The 19,356-nt window shown below is 38.5% G+C and overlaps 1 protein-coding gene across 9 annotated transcripts in view; it reads right to left on the minus strand.

Moving 5' to 3' along the window:
• The window catches only part of PBRM1 (polybromo 1), a 95,944-nt gene that overhangs the window by 60,292 nt on the left and 16,296 nt on the right, over window positions 1-19,356 (minus strand). For all 9 annotated transcript variants that reach the window (XM_024746363.1, XM_024746358.1, XM_024746355.1 and 6 more), the window contains exons 7-13: window positions 18,251-18,349; window positions 14,385-14,470; window positions 10,986-11,081; window positions 10,273-10,364; window positions 3,607-3,820; window positions 1,048-1,189; window positions 432-529 (exon numbers count right to left, since the gene is read on the minus strand). In XM_024746363.1, coding sequence (XP_024602131.1) covers window positions 432-529; window positions 1,048-1,189; window positions 3,607-3,820; window positions 10,273-10,364; window positions 10,986-11,081; window positions 14,385-14,470; window positions 18,251-18,349 — 827 coding nt within the window. The remainder of the gene's footprint in view (window positions 1-431; window positions 530-1,047; window positions 1,190-3,606; window positions 3,821-10,272; window positions 10,365-10,985; window positions 11,082-14,384; window positions 14,471-18,250; window positions 18,350-19,356) is intronic.

Genomic DNA, 19,356 nt, shown 5'->3' on the forward strand with positions numbered 1-19,356 from the left:
GACATCCTTAAAATGGCAAATAAAGATCAGATTAACAAGGAAAAAGAAACGGGTAAGAATAATGACTTACTTCACTACAGTGGTAGTACTGATTTTTTTTTTTTTTTTGTAATTTACCATGTAGAAATTACCTAAATTAGATTTAAGGAGCATTCTTAAATGCCACAAAATAACCTGGACAGCAAAAAGAATAACATGTTTTGCCAAGCTATATAAGTAGTTATTTTTATCTATGTTATCTAAAGCCAATATAGTACAAAAAAAGCACTAATCATACAATTTACAAATGAATTTTTAAATGTTATAAAATAGTTAAAGCTTATAAGATAATTCATACTTGACAGCTTAAAGAAACATTTTTCTGCACTTAAATCTAAAACAAAATAAAAAGAAACTGAGAAGGTGTCTCCAGCTATAAGAAGAGTATCTACCTTTTTCTTTTGGCACTACCAGTATCAGAGGTTGCTGAAGAAATCATGCTGTCTCCATCCTCAATGTCATCTCTCCTGGCAAGCTCCTTCTTCTTTGCCTAAAACAGAGCAGACCCTGGGAGTCAAGCTCACTCTGCCGAACACTTCTAGAATATATAAATATTAAAAGACCCATGGCCTCAGATGTGCTCCAAGGTGTGCTCTCAGAAAGGATTCAATAAACTCATGGACACTGTACATTGATTAATCAGCCTTAAGATGTCCCTTCTCCTAGGACCAACCCTACCATAACAGAAACAGTCTAGAACCAAAGAAATAAAACCTAAATGACAGAATATCATCTGTGATTAGAGGGAAACTTCCGGACAACCCTAAAATTACTCCCCAGGGACAAATCCCTGCTTCTTCCACTCAGAAAGCTAAACCAGTCTAAACTATTATTTCTACTCTACATGGTCCTGAAAACTCTTAAAAACATATTCAGCAGTACTTGTGGCTGAAATGAATGATGTGATATTGCTGGAGGGAAATCACGTATCTTAAAAAAACACACTCAAAATGTGTTAAATTATTTCAATTATACATACAACAACTTAGCAAAACCAAGAAATCATACCTGCATGACTTGTTGCAGTTTTAGAACTCGCTTGTAGATGGCTGAGTTGGGAACATTATAGCGTTTGGCATTTTCAAACATTAAATTCAGATCACACTCCAAATGATCTAAAGTTTCATATTCTTGATTCTTTAGCTTTGTTCTGTGAAAGACAAACACATGGCTAGAATCTTCCATTATGAAAATTATGAAACACACTTCCTGAAAGTCCAGTGCAAAAATCCTGACAAGCACTACAAGGTACCTTTATCAGTGATACTGATTAGAGGCCTAAAAGTGACAATTTCAAAATACAGAGTGAAGAGGCAAAAGCACCGTTTAGACAATATGACAATTTAACTGAAAATCCAAAAGAATAAAACATTACAAGAAGTAATAAGAGAACCTAGTAAGGTGGTCACTTACAAAGCAAACATATTAGCAAAAATCCTAAGAGAAAAATCCTGTTAGTGGCTAACATGCAAACCCTAGGAAGAGATAAAAATCAGGGAGGTTTTAAGCTACCTTAATGAAGAATCATGGTAATCTACACATTTTAGAAAATAAGAGGCCATTCCACTTGATGAGGGTTAAAGAAAAGAGAAAGTACTGGCAACTCCATGAAGGAGCGTTTAGAATAATACACATTTAACCTCCAGGCGAGCTGCATATGGGCAATGAAGAGCGGTCCTTTTTGTTTTTTGGCTGCGCTGTGCAGCTTGCGGGATCTTAGTTCCCCAACCAGGGATTGAACCCGGTCCCGGCAGTGAAAGCGCTGAGTCCTAACCACTGGACCGCCGAGGAATTCCCTGAAGAGCAGTCTTAAGATGATAAATGAGAGGCAGATATGTCAGAGTCCCTTCACTCCTCCTCCTCCAATACAAACATTTGTAATTAATTACGATAGCTTAATATTGAGGTTTTTACTTACCCTAAGTCTTAAGAATTCCAATAGCTGTCTTAGACACTAAGGCTATTACTAACACCAACTCTCATAAAGTCGCTATACAAAGTAAGGCTTATGTTAGAAAAGTCTAACTTGGAAGAAGGCTGCAGGCAGGTGATTGAGCTGGCTGAGGATTTGCCTTCTTTTGAACTAATCTACTTAATTAGACTGAATTTTAAAAGACTGAGGGAGAAAAGAAACTAAGGACAAAAATCAATTAAAAAGGAACCTCAACATCTACAAGACTGTCACCATCCTTTCCAAGGCAAAGAGTACAAAAAACAAATTTCTAGCCCATTTTCTTAATGAAAGGCAGCCTTAATTTCCATGTTATTGTTCATTTTTATTTTATTTTTTGGCCATGCGACACGGCATGAGGGATCTTTAGTTCCCCAACCAGGGATCGAACCTGTGCCCCTGCAATGGAAGTGCCAACTCTTAATCGCCAACTCTTAATCACTGGACCGCCAGGGAAGTCCCTCCATGTTATTTTTAAGAAGGCCAAATAAACTAATTTTCTATAACCTACTCGTGTCCAAAACCTCCAAAGTTTGGATTAAATAAAAACACCATAAACTTTACTGATCAAATAAGGAAAACAGACGTTACAAATGCAAAACCATAAAACATACGTTAGGCAACCTTATTCCTAGAATCCAGCAAGTACAAGGATTTTAATTCCTACTGTATGGAAAGCTAGTTATCTGCCATGAAAACATCATTTAAACACCAGCTTACTCTGACCTTGCCCATGTAAGGTAATTTTACTTGTGTCTTGCCTCTATCTGGGTATACTACAAAACCTAACCCACATTGTAAGAGTCACAAAACAACATATTTTATAACATTATTTATTTCCTACTATTGTTAATGATATTGTGGTGGTTCAAGCATTTTGTCTGGCTGAATTCCCAATGATCATTTTAACATTTTCTAAACAGAAAAGGGAAACCATGATGAACCATCTCTCAGGTATTGTTTCAGCTAATGAGTTCTCTAAGAGCTGACAATGCTTACTCTGGAGATTTAACTACAGACACAAAATTTAAATGCAAATAAACTGTTGTAATTAAAATATTAATAAAAGGTATAAGAAGAGAAATTCTTGCACAGTTATAAGAAAACGAACAGTTAAATTCTGAACTGCATGACTTTTTTTTTTTTTTTGTGGTACGCGGGCCTCTTACTGTTGTGGCCTCTCCCGTTGCGGAGCACAGGCTCCGGACGCGCAGGCTCAGCGGCCATGGCTCGCGGGCCTAGCCGCTCCGTGGCATGTGGGATCTTCCTGGACCGGGGCACGAACCCGTGTCCCCTGCATCGGCAGGCGGACTCTCAACCACTGCGCCATCAGGGAAGCCCTGCATGACTTTTTATAATTCATAATCTGACACAAAAATGCCTAGCTGGGATATCTTTTATTTGCCTCTTGACTCTACTGCAGTACAAAGAACATCATTTGTAGTTAATCAAATTCATTTCTCATTTTTATATAGGAGTGATAGTTAAGCACACTTTAGACATGTGAAAAACATTTTTACCTTTATTATCTTTATCCATTTTAGAAAGGAAGATACATGTGCAGGCTCAATCACAAGAAAATAGATTTATACTGAGTAATGTAGAAGATATCTTACCTGATCTGTTGTAGTGATATGGGCATTTTAATTTGCTGATAATAATCAGGGTATTTTTTCTTTGAAGGCAAATGGAAAAAAGGTTCAGCTATTAGCTGCCCTTGGTTATTCCGACAGCTCCTAACTGTGTCGTAAAGCTGATAAAAAGGATTTGAAACATCCATAAATGAAGTAATGCTCTCTGCTTCCGACTCTCCTTCTTCATAACGTGCAGCTACAAAGACATAAAAGATATTTATAAGGGACAGCAGAAACTAACACAACACTGTAAAGCAATTATACTCCAATAAAGATGCTAAAAAAAAAGATGTTTATAAGGGGAAGAAACAAACATTTTTTTAAGCTCGTTTAACAACCTTCCAGATTATGCTATATGTATGTTTGAGAATACTGTTTTGTATGTTTGAGAATACTTGATTTAAAAGAATAGTCTCTAGGCTTCATAAAGATGCTGTTAGTAATGCTTAGTAAAATTGTTATGTTTACTCAGAGAAACGTTACACAGAAATAGAATAGAATGTTACATGGTAAAAGTTATACCATCTTTAAAAGATTACAAAATAGTTTCTCTGCCATCTTCTGAGACTCCTTACTTATGTGTGCTTGGACAAGAAAAGGAGCAAGTAGCCATTCTCAGATCTCGGAACTAAAGTGACAGCATGTAGCTTAGGATAGTATAAATGTAGACGGGACTGATACTGACACATGTGATTTAGCTTTAAGTCTCTTTGACTTTGCCCCACTGATCTATAGCATCCCTTAGGAATGATGTTTTCCTTTATTGAGAAAATTTTCAGGTAGAAGCTAATCATAAGAACATCAAAACAAAACATGTAATCACTTCTACAGAAATACAAAATATATTGCTTATTTCTCTGAACTCTTAAACAGTATATAACGACCTGATTAAAATGGTTTCTTAAGGGATCAGGATAACCAAAATCACTATGTGTTCCCATGTTAAGTATGATAATCACTTATTAAGTACTTAGTTATTTATTAAGAGCTTGATAAGCACCACCCTCAGGAAATCCTAACATCACCACACAGAACAGGTATTGTCATTTCTTTTCCAAATGAGAAAACTGGGTATGAGGAGCTGATGACTGGCCAAAGTCAGCTAGCCTGCAGAGCAGTTGAGAAGGGATTTGGATTTAGTCATGGAGCTAGAAGGAAAGACAGAATTTGAAACTATGTAGTCTTTTCTGACTCCATTACCTCGAATCTTTTCATAAAGCTCTTGCACATCTTTTATTGAATTTAAACCTAGGTATATGTTTTATTGCTACTATAAACTGTATCTTATTAAAAAATTACATTTTCTTTTTATGACTGATTCCGGAAATGAAGATTTTTTTTTTTCTCTCTTTTTTTTTGTGGCTGTGCTGGGTCTTCGTTGCTGCACGCAGGCTTTTCTCTAGTAACGGCGAGCTGGAGCTACTCTTCATCACGATGCGCGGGCTTCTCATTGCAGTGGCTTCTCTTGTGGAGCAGGGCTCTAGGCGCGCGAGCTTCAGTTGCAGCACGCGGGTTCAGTAGCTGCGGCACGCGGGCCCCAGAGCACGTGGGCTTCAGTAGCTGTGGCGTGCAGGCTTAGTAGTTGTGTCGTGTGGGCTCTAGAGCACGCGGGCTAGGTAGTTGTGGTGCGCGGGCTCAGTAGTTGTGGCGCACAGGCTTGGTTGCCCTGCAGCATGTGGGATCTTCCTGGACGAGGGATTGAACCTGTGTCTCCTACATTGGGAGACGGATTCTTAACCTCTGGACCACCAGGGAAGTCCGAAGTAGATTTCTGTATAATAATCTTACATTAGCATTTTACTATTCTTATTAATTCTAATAATTCATCTGTAGTATTTTTTTAATTTTTATTTATTTATTATTTTTGGCTGTGCTGGGTCTTCGTTTCTGTGCGAGGGCTTTCTCTAGTTGTGGCGAGCGGGGGCCACTCTTCATCGCGGTGTGCGGGCCTCTCACTGTTGCGGCCTCTCTTGTTGTGGAGCACAGGCTCCAGACGCGCAGGCTCAGTAGTTGTGGCTCACGGGTCTAGTTGCTCTGTGGCATGTGGGATCTTCCCAGACCAGGGCTCGAACCCGTGTCCCCTGCATTGGCAGGCAGATTCTCAACCACTGCGCCACCAGGGAAGCCCCGTCTGTAGTTTTTTAACTAGAAAACTCAAAAAATAATCTATCAATTGCAATCCTTATAAATCCTTCTTTTCTGTTCCTTATAACTTCAGTTATCAGTGTATGCTGGCTAGTACTTTGACCAAGAGGTAACAACATTCTTAACTTTGTTTCTTATGGTAGGGGGACTGCTACAAATACTTCTCCAATGAAAATGGAGATGCCCTGTATCAAGTTAGTAAAGATCCCCTTCTATTCTTAGTTTGCTAAGCTTTTATCATGAATGGGAACTGAAGCATTAATCAAATGCACTTGCTAAGCCAATAGTACGGTTTTGCTCCTTTAATCTACCAATGTAGTGAATAATACTTTTTTCTAATGTTGAACTAACCCAGTATTCCTGGAATAAACCCAATTGTGTTATCATGTATTATCTTTCATATATACTGCTAGATACAGTGTGTTTATATTTTGTTTAGTTTTGGTTTTATATCAGATTCAAAGAATGAATTGGGAGGGGCTTCCCTGGTGGCGCAGTGGTTGAGAGTCCGCCTGCCGATGCAGGGGACACGGGTTCGTGCCCCGGTCCGGGAAGATTCCACATGCCGCAGAGTAGCTGGGCCTGTGAGCCATGGCCGCTGAGCCTGCACGTCCAGAGCCTGTGCTCCGCAACGGGAGAGGCCACAACAGTGAGAGGCCCGCGTACCGCAAAAAAAAAAAAAGAATGAATTGGGGAGCTCTTTTTTATTCACTGCTGGGGTTTATATATAATTCTGTTCCTTGAATGTTTGGCCTGGTGTTTTCTATGCAGGAATATTTGTAAGTAGTAATTTAATTTCTTTAATGGTGATATAACTAATCAGCCTTTTTATTCTTGAATCAGTTTTTAGGCATTTATCATTTTCTAGGAATTTATCCATTTCATCTAAATTTTCAAATTAGTTTGCATTATGCTGTTCTTATATTCTTTTTTTATTCTCTGTATGCTCCCCCTTTCCCCTAATATTTTTTGTTTGTGCCTTCTGTTTCTTTCTTGATAATCTCACTACAGATTTACCTATTTTATTAACTGCTGTAACAGAAAAACTTGGACTTTATTGATCTTTTCCATTATAGATTTCCTTTCTAATGAATTAACTTCTGCTCTTTATCTTCTTTTTTCTAACATCTCTGCTCTTCTTATTTACTTATGTTGGATGCTTATTAGTTCACTGACTTTCAACTGCTTTTCTTTCTAAACAGAAGCAGTCAGACCTGTAAATTTCCTTCTGAAGTATCACTGTAACTGCATTTCCACTGTTTTGATACGTATTATTTTCATTGTTATTGTTCAGTTTCAAGTAATTAAACTTCTATTATAATTACTCCTTTTAAAAATTGTATCTTTGGGACTTCCCTGGTGGTCCAGTCGGTAAGACTCTGTGCTTCCAATGCAGGGGCCCGGGTTCGACCCCTGGTCAGGGAACTAGCATGCATGCAGGCCACAACTAAGAGCCTGCATCCCACAATTAAGAGCCTGCATGCTGTAGCGAAAATCCGTGTGCTGCAACTAAGACCCAGAACAGCCAAAATAAATAAATACCTATTAAAAAAAATTAATATCTTTTCATTATTAGTTGCTATCATAGCTGCATTGTGCTCAGAAACATGGTCTGTATAATACCTGATCTTTCAAATCTGGTGAAATTTGTTTCATGGCTAAGTACATGGTCAATTTTTGTAATATTCCACGTGAACCAGGGAAGAACATGTATTCTCTAATTGTAGAATACTTGTCTGTTATAACCATCTTGTTGTGGTAGGCTGAATGATAGGTCCCCACATACAACCATGTCCTAATCCACAGAACCTGTGAATATTACCTTATATGGCAAAAGAAACTTTGCAGATATGATTGAGAGGAATTTTGAGTGTGGGAGATTATCCTGGATTAATCTCTGGGCACTAAACATAATCACAAGGGTCTTTACGAAAGGCAGGCAAGAAGGTCAAAGGAGGAAGGAGACGGGGTGACAGATGCAGACTGGAGTACTGCGTCCTGAATGGAGAGGAAAGGGCCGTGGAATACAGGTAGCTCTAGAAACTGGAAAAGGCAAGGAAGTGTATTATCCCCTAAAGCCTCCAGAAGGAACACTAGCCTGCCAACAACCTGATTTTAGACTTCTGACATCCAGAACTGAAGAGAATAAATTTGTGTGGTCTTAAGCCAGTTAAGTTTGTGGTAATTTGTTTTGTTTTAGCAGCAATAGGGAACAAATACACTTGTGAGGAAGTGTATTCATGTCTTCTGTCTTCACTGTTTTGGCTGTTTATCTAGTAATTGAGAGAAGCAGGCTCCCACTCTAAGGGCAATGTTTTCACTTTCTCCAAGAAGTTCTATCTGTTTGTTTCATGTATTTTGAGCCCTTTTATAATTTATCTTCCTCATACAATAAACCTTCTATCATTATGAGGTGAATCCATTTTATCTTTGAAAATGCATTGTTTGAAAGTCCCTTTTAAGAGAAATCAACATAACTACCCTTTGGTTATTATTTGCCAGGTATATCTCTTTCCATCCTTTGACATTCAACTTTCCAGTACACAGTTTTATATTGAAGATATATCTCTTGTAACTAGCATATAACCTGATTTTTTAAATATACAATCTGGAACTGTCTTAACTGGAAAATTTAGGCCACTAACACTGATTTCTGATATAATTTTTGGAGTTGTTTCTCTCTATTTATCCCACTTTTTCTATGTTTCCTTTTGCCTTCTTGCCTTATTTTGTGCTGGTGGGAGAAGACTGTAAGCTTTATCTGTTTTTTCTTTTTCTATTGCTCACTTCATTCCTCTTCTTATAGTGACTGTGGATGGGTGCTCTTCTCCACCTCCTTCTCCACCCGCTTAGGGACATGCAGTGTGGTTTGCCTCTAAAACAAATCACCTCAAGAGGTCTGGCCACACTTTGAATTCTTATGCCTTCTTTCCATCAGCTCTTTCTTGTTGCTCCAAGATCATGAGTTATCCTTTCTTTGCTATTTTCACTGTACCTCCCCCTAAGTTGTTTCCAGGAGCAGGAAGTAGAAAACCAAATACATTAAAACCTCAACTAAATTAAGGATAAACAGGTTCTGAATAACAGCCTGAAGAATCTACTACATACAAAGTTGGTTGGCATCTACTTTGTTTTCTTAATACCTGAGGTTACTAAATTAAGAATCCTCTTGTGACAAAGGTACTATTAGAAAAAAAAAACAATAAATGCTTTTTAAGAATTTTGGAAGTGGTATAGTCTTCCTTCTATTTGTTATACTACTATAAGGTTAATGAAGTAACCAAATGTTAGAAGGAAACCTAAACATAACATGTGTGTCACTTTTACAGTTAGCACAAAACAAAGATAATGAAGAGATAAATTTTCTTTCAATTTTTGATAAGGCCCGATTTAAGTTAAAAAAATTTTAGTTCTGTAGATGAGTGTCAAAATATTAAATTCATACTCCAGCAGTCTAGAGTAATTATGAAATTCTATAGCCTGGGGACTTCCCTGGTGGCACAGTGGTTAAGAATCCGCCTGCCAATGCAGGGGACACGAGTTCGAGCCCTGGTCCAGGAAGATCTCACATGCCGTGGAGCAACTAAGCCTGTGCGCCACAACTACTGAGGCTACACTCTACAGCCTGCGAGCCACAACTACTGAGCCCCCACACGCCTAGAGCCCGTGCTCCACAAGAGAAGCCACCACAATGAGAAGTCCGAGCACTGCAACGAAGAGTAGCCCCCACTCGCCACAACTAGAGAAAGCCCACACGCAGCAACAAAGACCCAACGCAGCCAAAAATAAATAATTAAAAAAAAAGGAAATTCCATAGACTTAGTAGAAAATAAGACATAGCTAGAAAAATCTCTTGTGTCACACCTGATTATAAAATCAAGAGTAATTTCATAAAATGAATTGCATATCTACATATAAAAAATATTTACAGTAAAATAAAAAAATATTATATCACGCTTAGGAGAAAGACAATGAAATCAAATATACCTCTACAGCTGTTCTTTATTACTATCTTACAAACTGTGTACTTCTACACGGATTCCTAGCGCCCAATGCCCTTTGTTTCACTTGTTTAAATGAGAATTCTGCTCTGATCATAATTTACAGCTATCTTTAAGTCATAAGCTCTAGGTGAGAAAAAATTATAGTCTACTGAAAATATAAGCCTGGAAATCTAAGATGATGTGAATGTCTCCCTGGGATTTCCTGATGGTGTCACTAGCACTCACTATCATCATAGGTTTGAAACCAGAATCTGCTAAGGCTATCAAACTAATTGATTTTGCACAAATATTTATTTACTTTGATACATGCTTTAACACGAAATAAAGTAGTAATAAGCTCTCGATAAGTCTGCCAACCAAGAGTGCAATTAAAATGTAACAAAACAGGTATGTACTCCAAAAACAGACAAACTCCCGGCCAGACCAAAATAACTATAATTTTCCTTAACCAGAAGGATCCACTGAGACGCCACTTAACTAGTCACAACTTAATGCCTACCAGCTAAAGCAGCATCCTCTTCACTTTCTGAGCCATACTGAAGTGCCATGGTAATTGCTGATAAACGACCCCCTTGGACTGCTCGTTTATTACTACAAAGAAAAACAAGCAATTAGAAGGCAGGGAAAGATGTTATAATAATTTGGCTACTTTATAGGAAGTAGGGACTGTTAACAAGGCATTCACATCAAAGAAAGAGTTTCTATTCAACTGCCTCCTCAATTTACTTTGTACTTTTTATATTCCCCACAATCAATCTTAACCAAGATGACTAATTTTTTTCTCTTAGAAAAGAGGGAGTGGTGGTAGAAAGCCTAAAGCAGGCTACTTGCAATTTGTTTTTTACTTAAATGCAGCACTACTCCTTTTTTAATGAAAAATAAAGATTCATTCATAATTGCTGGTTAATTCTAAATATGCTCAGATTTTACAATGAAAACAAATTCTATTATGAACACAAAATCTTTCAGCATTTTACCTCACGTTTTACTGGTAATATTAAACTCTACCTGACAAACAACTTCTGCTTAAGTGTTTTCTCAGAGGTGAGGTCAGGCCTACTATACCTTTTAAGTAAGATATCTGACAACAAATTCTCATAATAACCCAACTACACCCAAAAATATTACTTCAAGATAGTCATCAAGAAAATGCTAGCATGCTTATCCTCATAAACATGGGTCAGCTCTCAGACTAAACACACTCTCTCTCACCGGTAGTACTTGTTAGTGGGATTTCTCTCTTCACCAAGGCTGCCTTTACTGTGCGAAGGACCTGTCAGTCTGGCTGCAGCCAAATTTGATGGAGTCCTATCCAGAGACAAGGTTAAAAAAACTCAGAAAACTGACAGCTGAAATCAGAATGCTGAATAACAAAAAGGAAACAACCATTTTCTTTTTCTTTTCTTAAAAAGAAACACTCAGGGACTTCCCTGGTGGTCCAGTGGTTAATACTTCACGCTTCCACTGCAGGGACCCTGGGTTCCATCCCTGGTCAGGGAACTAAGATCCCACATGCCACACGGCGTGGCAGAAAAAACAAACAAAACAACACAAATATTTCTGAGTCTCTACTGTGCAGGAGGCTTTGCTCCAAAATTTGGGACTCTGTGGAAAAGGATAAACCAGGGCTGATCCCAGACAGCTTATGGTCACCACAGTGACCATAGGATTTAGTAACACAGCAAATGTCTGGGTCAGAAGAAAGCTTCAAAAGTAGCCAATCAATCTTTCCATTTCAGGTAGGAGGAAATGGAATCCCAGAAGTAAAAGACTTGTTCAAAGTCACAGTCCTAGCACAAGGTAAGCTAGGGTGAGACTTCAGATCTCCTGATACCTGGCTAAATATTCTTACTGCAAATATAAATATATACTACTATACATCATATACAAATGTAATATTACAGGCATACATTGTTTTATCTCGCTTTGCTTTATTAAACTTCGCAGATACTGCATTTTTTACAAATTAAAGGTTGGTGGCAACTCTGAATCAAGCAAGTCTTTCGGCACCATTTTTACAACAGCATTTGCTCACTTCACATCTCTGTGTCACATTTTGGTAATTCTTGCAATATCTCAAACCTTTCCATTATTATTATATTTGTTGTGGTGATCTGTGATCAGTGATCTCTGTTGTTATTATTGTATTATTTATAATTATTTGTAATTATACCATGAACCACACCCATATGAGACAGCAAACTTAATAAACGTTGTGTGTGTTCTGACTGCTCCACCGACCAGCTATTCCCTCGTCTTTCTCCCTCTCCTCAGGCCTCCCTATTTCCTGGGACACAACAATGCTGAAATTAGGCCAATTAATAACCCTACACTGGCCTCTAAGCATTCAAGGGAAAGGAAGAGTTGCATGTTTCTCGGTTTCAATCAAAAGCTACAAATGATTAAGCTCAGTGAGGAAGGCATGCTGAAAGTTGAGACAGGCTGGAAACTAGGCCTCTTGTACCAGTTAGCCAAGTTACGAAAGCAAAGGAAAAGTTCTTGAAGGAAATTGAAAGTGCTACTCCAGTGAACACAGGAATGATAACACAGTAAAACAGCCTTATTGCTGATATGAAGAAACAGTTAGATAGAAGGTCAAACCATCTACGACATTCCCTTAAGCCAATGCCTAATCCAGAGCAAGGCCCTAACTCTCTTCAATTTTATGAAGGCTGAGAGAGGTGAGGAAGCTGCAGAATCAAAGTCTGAAGCTAGTAGAGTTTGGTTCATGAGGTTTAAGGAAAGAAGTCATCTCTATAAAAGTGCAAGGTGAAGCAGCAAGTACTGATATAGAAGCTGCAGCAAGTTATCCAGAAGATTTAGCTAAGATTATTAATAAAAGTAGCTATAACTAAACAACAGATTTTCAGTGTAGACGAAACATACTTATCATGGAAGAAGATGCCATCCAAGGCTTTCACACCTAGAGAGGAGAAGTCAATGTCTGGTTTCAAAGTTTCAAAGGACAGGCTGACTCTCTTGTTAGGGCTAATGTAGCTGATGACTTTAAGCTGAAGCCAGTGCTCATTTACTATTCTGAAAAATCCTAGGGCCCTTAAGAATTATGCTAAATCTACTCTGCCTATGCTCAACAAATGGAACAACAAAGCCTGGATGACAGCACATCTGTTTACAACATGGTTTACTGAATATTTTAAGCCTGCTGTTGAGACCTACTGCTCAGAAAGAAAGACCTGGAAAATAGTACTGCTCACTGAAAATGTACCCGGTCACCCAAGAGCTCTAATGGAGATACACAAGATTTGTGTTGTTTTCATGTCTGCTGACGCAACATCCATTCTGTAGCTTGGGGACCAAGGAGTAATTTCAACTTTCAAGTCTTATTATTTAAGAAATACATTTCGTAAGGCTACAGCTGCCACAGACAGTGATTCCTCTGATGGATCTGGGCGAATTCAATTGAAAACTTTCTGGAAAGGATTCATTTATTCCAGATGCCATTAAGTACATCTGTGATTCATGGAAAGAACATGAACATTAACAGAAGTTTAGAAGAAGTGAGTTCCAACCCTCATGGGTGACTTTGAGGGGTTTAAGACTTTAAACTACAGATGGGGTGGAAACAGCAAGAGAACTAGAATTAGAAATAGAGCCTGAAGATGTGACTGAACTGCTACAATCTCATGATAAAACTTCAACAGTTGAGGACATTGCTTCGTATGGATGAGTAGAGAAAGTAGTTTCTTTAGACGGAATCTACTCCTGGTGAAGATGCTATGAAGATTGTTGAAACAACAACAAAGGATTTAGAATATTACATAAACTTAGCTGATAAAGCAGCGTCAGGATTTGAGAGGACTGACTCCAATTCTTAAAGAAGTTCTGTGGGTAAAACGCCATCAAACAGCATCGCATGCTACAGAGAAATCATTAGTGAAAAGAAGAGAGAACTGATGGGGCAAACGACACGCTGTCTTGTTTTAGGAAACCGCCACAGCCACCCCAGCCTTCAGCAACCACTACCCTGACCAGCCAGCAGCATTAACAGAGGCAACACCCTCCACCAGCACAAAGATTACAACTTGCTGAAGGCTCAGATGATGGTTAGCATTTTTAAGCAATAAAGTGTTTTTAAATTAAGGCATATACACTGGTTTTTTAGACCTAATGCTACTGCACATTTAACTACAGTATACTGTGCATATAACTTTTTTTTTTTTTGCATATAACTTTTATATGCACTGGGAAACCAAAAAATTGTGTGACTAACTTTAGTGTGATATTCATTTTAATTGCAGTAGTCTGGAAAAGAACCTGCAGTATCTCCAAGGTATGCCTGTACATATATTTATATAGTACACGTTATATCTTTAATATACATTACACACAATATGATATACAATATATATGTATTTGTATAAGGCAATAGAAGTATATAGCAGTGTTACGTCTTAAAAATTGTTTCTTTTTAAATAAAGCCCTTCAGCTGCAATGAAGGGACTGGGTAAGAGTTAACACTACTCTCTTTAGAATCACATTATCAACTGTAAATGTCATCTTGAAATGCAACATGCATCTTACTTTCCACTATACTGAGAAAATTTGGCAAATAATAAAGGTACAAGGATTTTAGACATTTTTTTAACCTACCTCATCCGAAGGCTTGACTTAGTCATTTCATGATGTTCAATTTCTGCCTTTTTCATATAAAATATTTTCTTAATAGAATTTGCATCCTGTTAAGATAAAATTACTTGGCTTAGAAAAAGTATAGAGAAAACGGGCAGTTTAAAATGCCCGCAATCATGTACTGGACACTTTCTACGGCACTCCTTCCATCTGGAGTAGACTTCCATTCAATATCCAGAAAGCTGCATCCTCTAACCTTTCCACAAGCCTCCAAAACATCTCCATAATTAAATACAAGTTGAAAAGCCACCTAGCTCTTTCACAATTATTCAGGTAAGAGACAAAGACCTAATGCTGAACAGGGAAAAGCAGGGGTGAAAATACAATGAACTCTACCTGTGTACACCAACCTTAAAACTGAAACAAAGGTCCACTTCTAAGATTAAAGATTAGGCATGTAAATTTAGGATGAATATACTTGCTTAAATTAACAGCATATATCAAATCCAAGTTTCCCTTCTCTCCAAAATTTAGTTTAGGAAAATTAATCAGACCAAGAAGTAAAATTCTTAACTGTATCAACAAACAATTAGTACTACACTATTAAAATGTCCTATCAAGGATTAAGAATATGAGGATTTCATTCCTGATTTCCACTCAAAGTTTCTTAAAAAGATACAAGATAAAAGTTAAAATTAACTACCAAAAGAAACTGAATCAGCATTCTGTAAATCTAAATGATTTTACTCCCAAAAGATTTTCTGACCATCCTTTGCTAAGTTCCCAATGATATTAATTCTAGAAATTTCTACAAGCAACTGTCATTACAGTTCATTATGTAGAAGGACTACAAAACTTCCAGGAGAGAACTGCAAAGCAATGAAATAGTCATTTTACTTTGTGTACTATACTACATAGATCGATTTTTATATCAGTGAGGTTTAAATGCAGGGACTACATCAATATTTAACTACAAAGTGGATCAAAAATAAACCTTGTCTGGCACAGAGAAAGACATACAGATGAATGGATTAGAACCAAGAATCCAGAAATAAACCCACACATCTAGAGTCAACTGATTTTCAACAGGGTTGCCAAGACAATTCAATGGGGAAAGAATAGTCTTTTCAACATAAGGCGCTGGGACAAATGAATACTCCATGGTAAAGGAATGTGGACTCCTACCTCACGCCTACCTCATGTATATAAAAATTAATTCAAAATGGCTCAAAGATCTAAATGTAAGAGCTAAACTATAAAATTCTTAGAAGAAAACGTAGGTGTAAATCTTTGAAGCCTTGGATTAGGTAATGGTTTCTTAGATAAGACACTAAAAGCACAAGCAACCTAAGAAAAAACAGACAAACTGGACTGAACCAAAATTAAATACTTTATTAAAATTAAAGACTTTTTTTTTTTTTTTGCAGCACCACTCAGCATGAGGGATCTTAAGTTTCCCGACCAGGGATGAAACCCGTGCCCCCTGCAGTAGAAGCACAGTGTCCTAACCACTGGACTGCCAGGGAATTCCCAAAATTAAAAACTTTTGTGCAGCAAAGGATACTATCGTGAAAATGAAAAGACAATCCATAGAATGGGAGAAAATACTTGTAAATCATATATCTGGTCTAATGTCCAGACTATGCAAAGGACTCTAACAACTCAACTTTTTCTTAAAAGACAGATAACCCAATTAAAAAATGGGCTGAAGACCTGAACAGACTTTTTTTTTTTAAAGAAGACATATGAATGGCCAATATGCACATGAAAAGATACTCAACATCACTAATCATTAGAAAATGCTAATCAGGGAGTTCCCTGGTGGCCTAGTGGTTAGGATTCCAGGCTTTTACTGCCATGGCCTGAGTTCATTCCCTGGTGGGGGAACTGAGGTCACGCAAGCTGCATGGCACAGCCAAAAAGAAAAAAATGCTAATCAAAACCATAATGAGGGGGCTTCCCTGGTGGCGCAGTGGTTGAGAGTCCGCCTGCTGATGCAGGGGACACGGGTTCGTGCCCCGGTCCAGGAGGATCCCACATGCCGCGGAGTGGCTGGGCCCGTGAGCCATGGCCGCTGAGCCTGCGCATCCGGAGCCTGTGCTCCGCAACGGGAGAGGCCACAACAGTGAGAGGCCTGCGTACCACAAAACAACAACAACAACAACAAAAAAACCCATAATGAGATAGTACTTCATACCCACTAGAATGGCTATAATAAATCCAAAAATAGAAACAAGCATTGGTGAGGATGTAGAGAAATTACACTTGCACATTGCTAGTGGGAATGTTGGTGCAGTGGCTTGAAAAACAATTTGGTGGGGACTTCCCTGGTGGCACAGTGGTTAAGGATCCGCCTGCCAATGCAGGGGACACGGGTTTGAGCCCTGGTCTGGGAAGATCTCACATGCCACGGAGCAACTAGGCCCGTGCGCCACAACTACTGAGCCTGTGCTCTAGACCCCATGAGCCACAACTACTGAGCCCACGCACCCTAGAGCCCACGTGCCGCAACTACTGAGCCTGCGTGCCTCAACTACTGAAGCCCACGTGCCTAGAGCCCATGCTCCACAACAAGAGAAGCCCACACACTGCAATGAAGAGTAGCCCCCACTTGCCACAACTGGAGAAAGCCTGAGTGCAGCAACGAAGACCCAACGCAGCCAAAACAAAACAAAACAAACAAAAAAACCAAAAACACAACAATTTGGTGGTTCCTCAAAAAAATTAAAAATATAGTTACCATGTGGCCCAGCAATTCCATTTCTAGGTATGTATTCAAGAAAAATAAAAATATATGTCTGCATAAAAACTTATACACAGGGCTTCCCTGGTGGCGCACTAGTGGAGAATCCGCCTGCTAATGCAGGGGACACGGGTTCAAGCCCTGGTCCAGGAAGATCCCACATGCCGCAGAGCAACTAAGCCCATGAGACACAACCACTGAGCCTGTGCTCTAGAGCCCGCGAGCCACAACTACTGGAGCCTGCAAGCCACAACTACTGAAGCCCGCGTGCCTAGAGCCCATGCTCCACAACAAGAGAAGCCACCACAATGAGAAGCCCGCGCACCACAATGAAGAGTAGCCCCTGCTCGCCACAATTAGAGAAAGCCCATGCGCAGCAACAAAGACCCAACACAGCCAAAAATAAATAAATAAATATATTAAAAAAAAAAAAACGTATACATGAATGCTCATAGCAGCATTATTTATAATAGCCCCAAAGTGGAAGCGACCCAATGCCTAGCAACTGATAAACGGGTAAATGAAACATGATATATACATTTAATTGAATACTATTTGGGAATAAAAAGAAATACATGCTACAAAATGAATACCTTGAAAACATGATGCTAAGTGAAAGAAGCCAGTCACAAAGGACCACAAATTGAATAATTCCATTTATATGAAATGTTGAGAATAGGCAAATTCACAGAGACAGAAAGTAGACTGGTGGTTGCCTAGGGTTAGGGAGGTTGGGAGGAAATGGAGAGTAACTGCTAATTCATTGTAGTGATGGCTACACAACTTGGTGAATATACTAAAAGCCATTAAATTATACACTTTGGGTAAAATGTATAGTATGTGAACTTTGTCTCAATAAAGTTGTTATATAAAAATATTGGTCTCAGGCTTCCCTGGTGGCACAGTGGTTGAGAGTCCACCTGCCGATGCAGGGGACACGGGTTTGTGCCCCAGTCCGGGAAGATCCCACATGCCGTGGAGCAGCTGGGCCCGTGAGCCATGGCCGCTGAGCCTGCGCATCCGGAGCCTGTGCTCCGCAACGGGAGAGGCTACAACAGTGAGAGGCCCGCGTACCGCAAAAAAAACAAAAACAAAAATATTGGTCTCTACTCTTATCAATGAAAGCAACAACAACAAAACTGACCTTGAATACTTGAGAACCAGGCTCATTATAAGTTTTGGCATTTTTTGCTAGGAGATCTATATCTTTGGCCATTGCATGAACACTCTTGTAGCTTCCATTCTATAGTAAACAACAAAATATAGCAGTTCCTCTTAAGCAACATGACCTTTAAAAAAATAAACTCTACGTAATTTTAAACTGTCACCATATTCTAAGACTTCATTGGAAAGTACACATGTGAACAATATATAAAGTCATCTTCTCTTTTATAAACTATTACTATGGTCCACTTACAAAACAGTTTTTGAGATAGGTAACAAAACCAGAGCTACACTATTCTCATAAAAACAACTTATACTTTTTAAGAAATCAAAAAAGGTAAAAGTTGTTTTATTTAGCAAACATATAGTGTTTACTGTGCCTACCACTGTTCTAAATGCTTCATGAATACTAATTCATTAAAGAGTATAGACTTTGGAGCCAGACTGTCTGGATTCAAACCCTAACTTTTCTCATTAGTTGATGACTCAGGCAAGTGACTTACCATCTCTGTGCTTCAGTTTTCTTATCTTTAAAATGGGAATAATAACAGTATCTACCTCATAGAGGTGTTATAAGAATTAATTAGCTAACACATAGGAATTCTATCTAGGTGAGTGTTACTTGCTGCTATTACTGCTGGAGACAGAGGGAGGGGGGCACTCAAAGAGAACAAAGTCTCTATTTTCACTAACCTTACACTCTTAATGTCTGTTGTAGGTAACTTTTACTCTGAGATACACTAAAACTATTTGAAAGCAAATAAAAATAAACAACAAAGCTTTTGTTCCCAATGTACCTTTCACAATCAGAAATGGCGATGACCAATGCACTTTAATTTTTGTCCTAAGGTCAAGATTTACTATGCCAATGAAAACTTTCCTTTCCTTCCTACAGAAAAAAATGCAAAAGGGACGCGGTGTTTACTCCTCCAATGCTATACTCAGTAACATCTCTAATTTATTTACATTATATTGCTAGTAACTCCTTACAGAGATACCTGCTTCTCTGTTTTTCTAAAAGGCCCTAAAAAAATGACCACAGGCCAATCTGCCCTAAATGATGTTATTTTTACACATGGTCACCTT

Source organism: Neophocaena asiaeorientalis, unplaced genomic scaffold (genome assembly GCF_003031525.2).
Source record: "Neophocaena asiaeorientalis asiaeorientalis breed wild unplaced genomic scaffold, Neophocaena_asiaeorientalis_V1.1 scaffold251, whole genome shotgun sequence".
Lineage (NCBI taxonomy): Eukaryota > Metazoa > Chordata > Mammalia > Artiodactyla > Phocoenidae > Neophocaena > Neophocaena asiaeorientalis.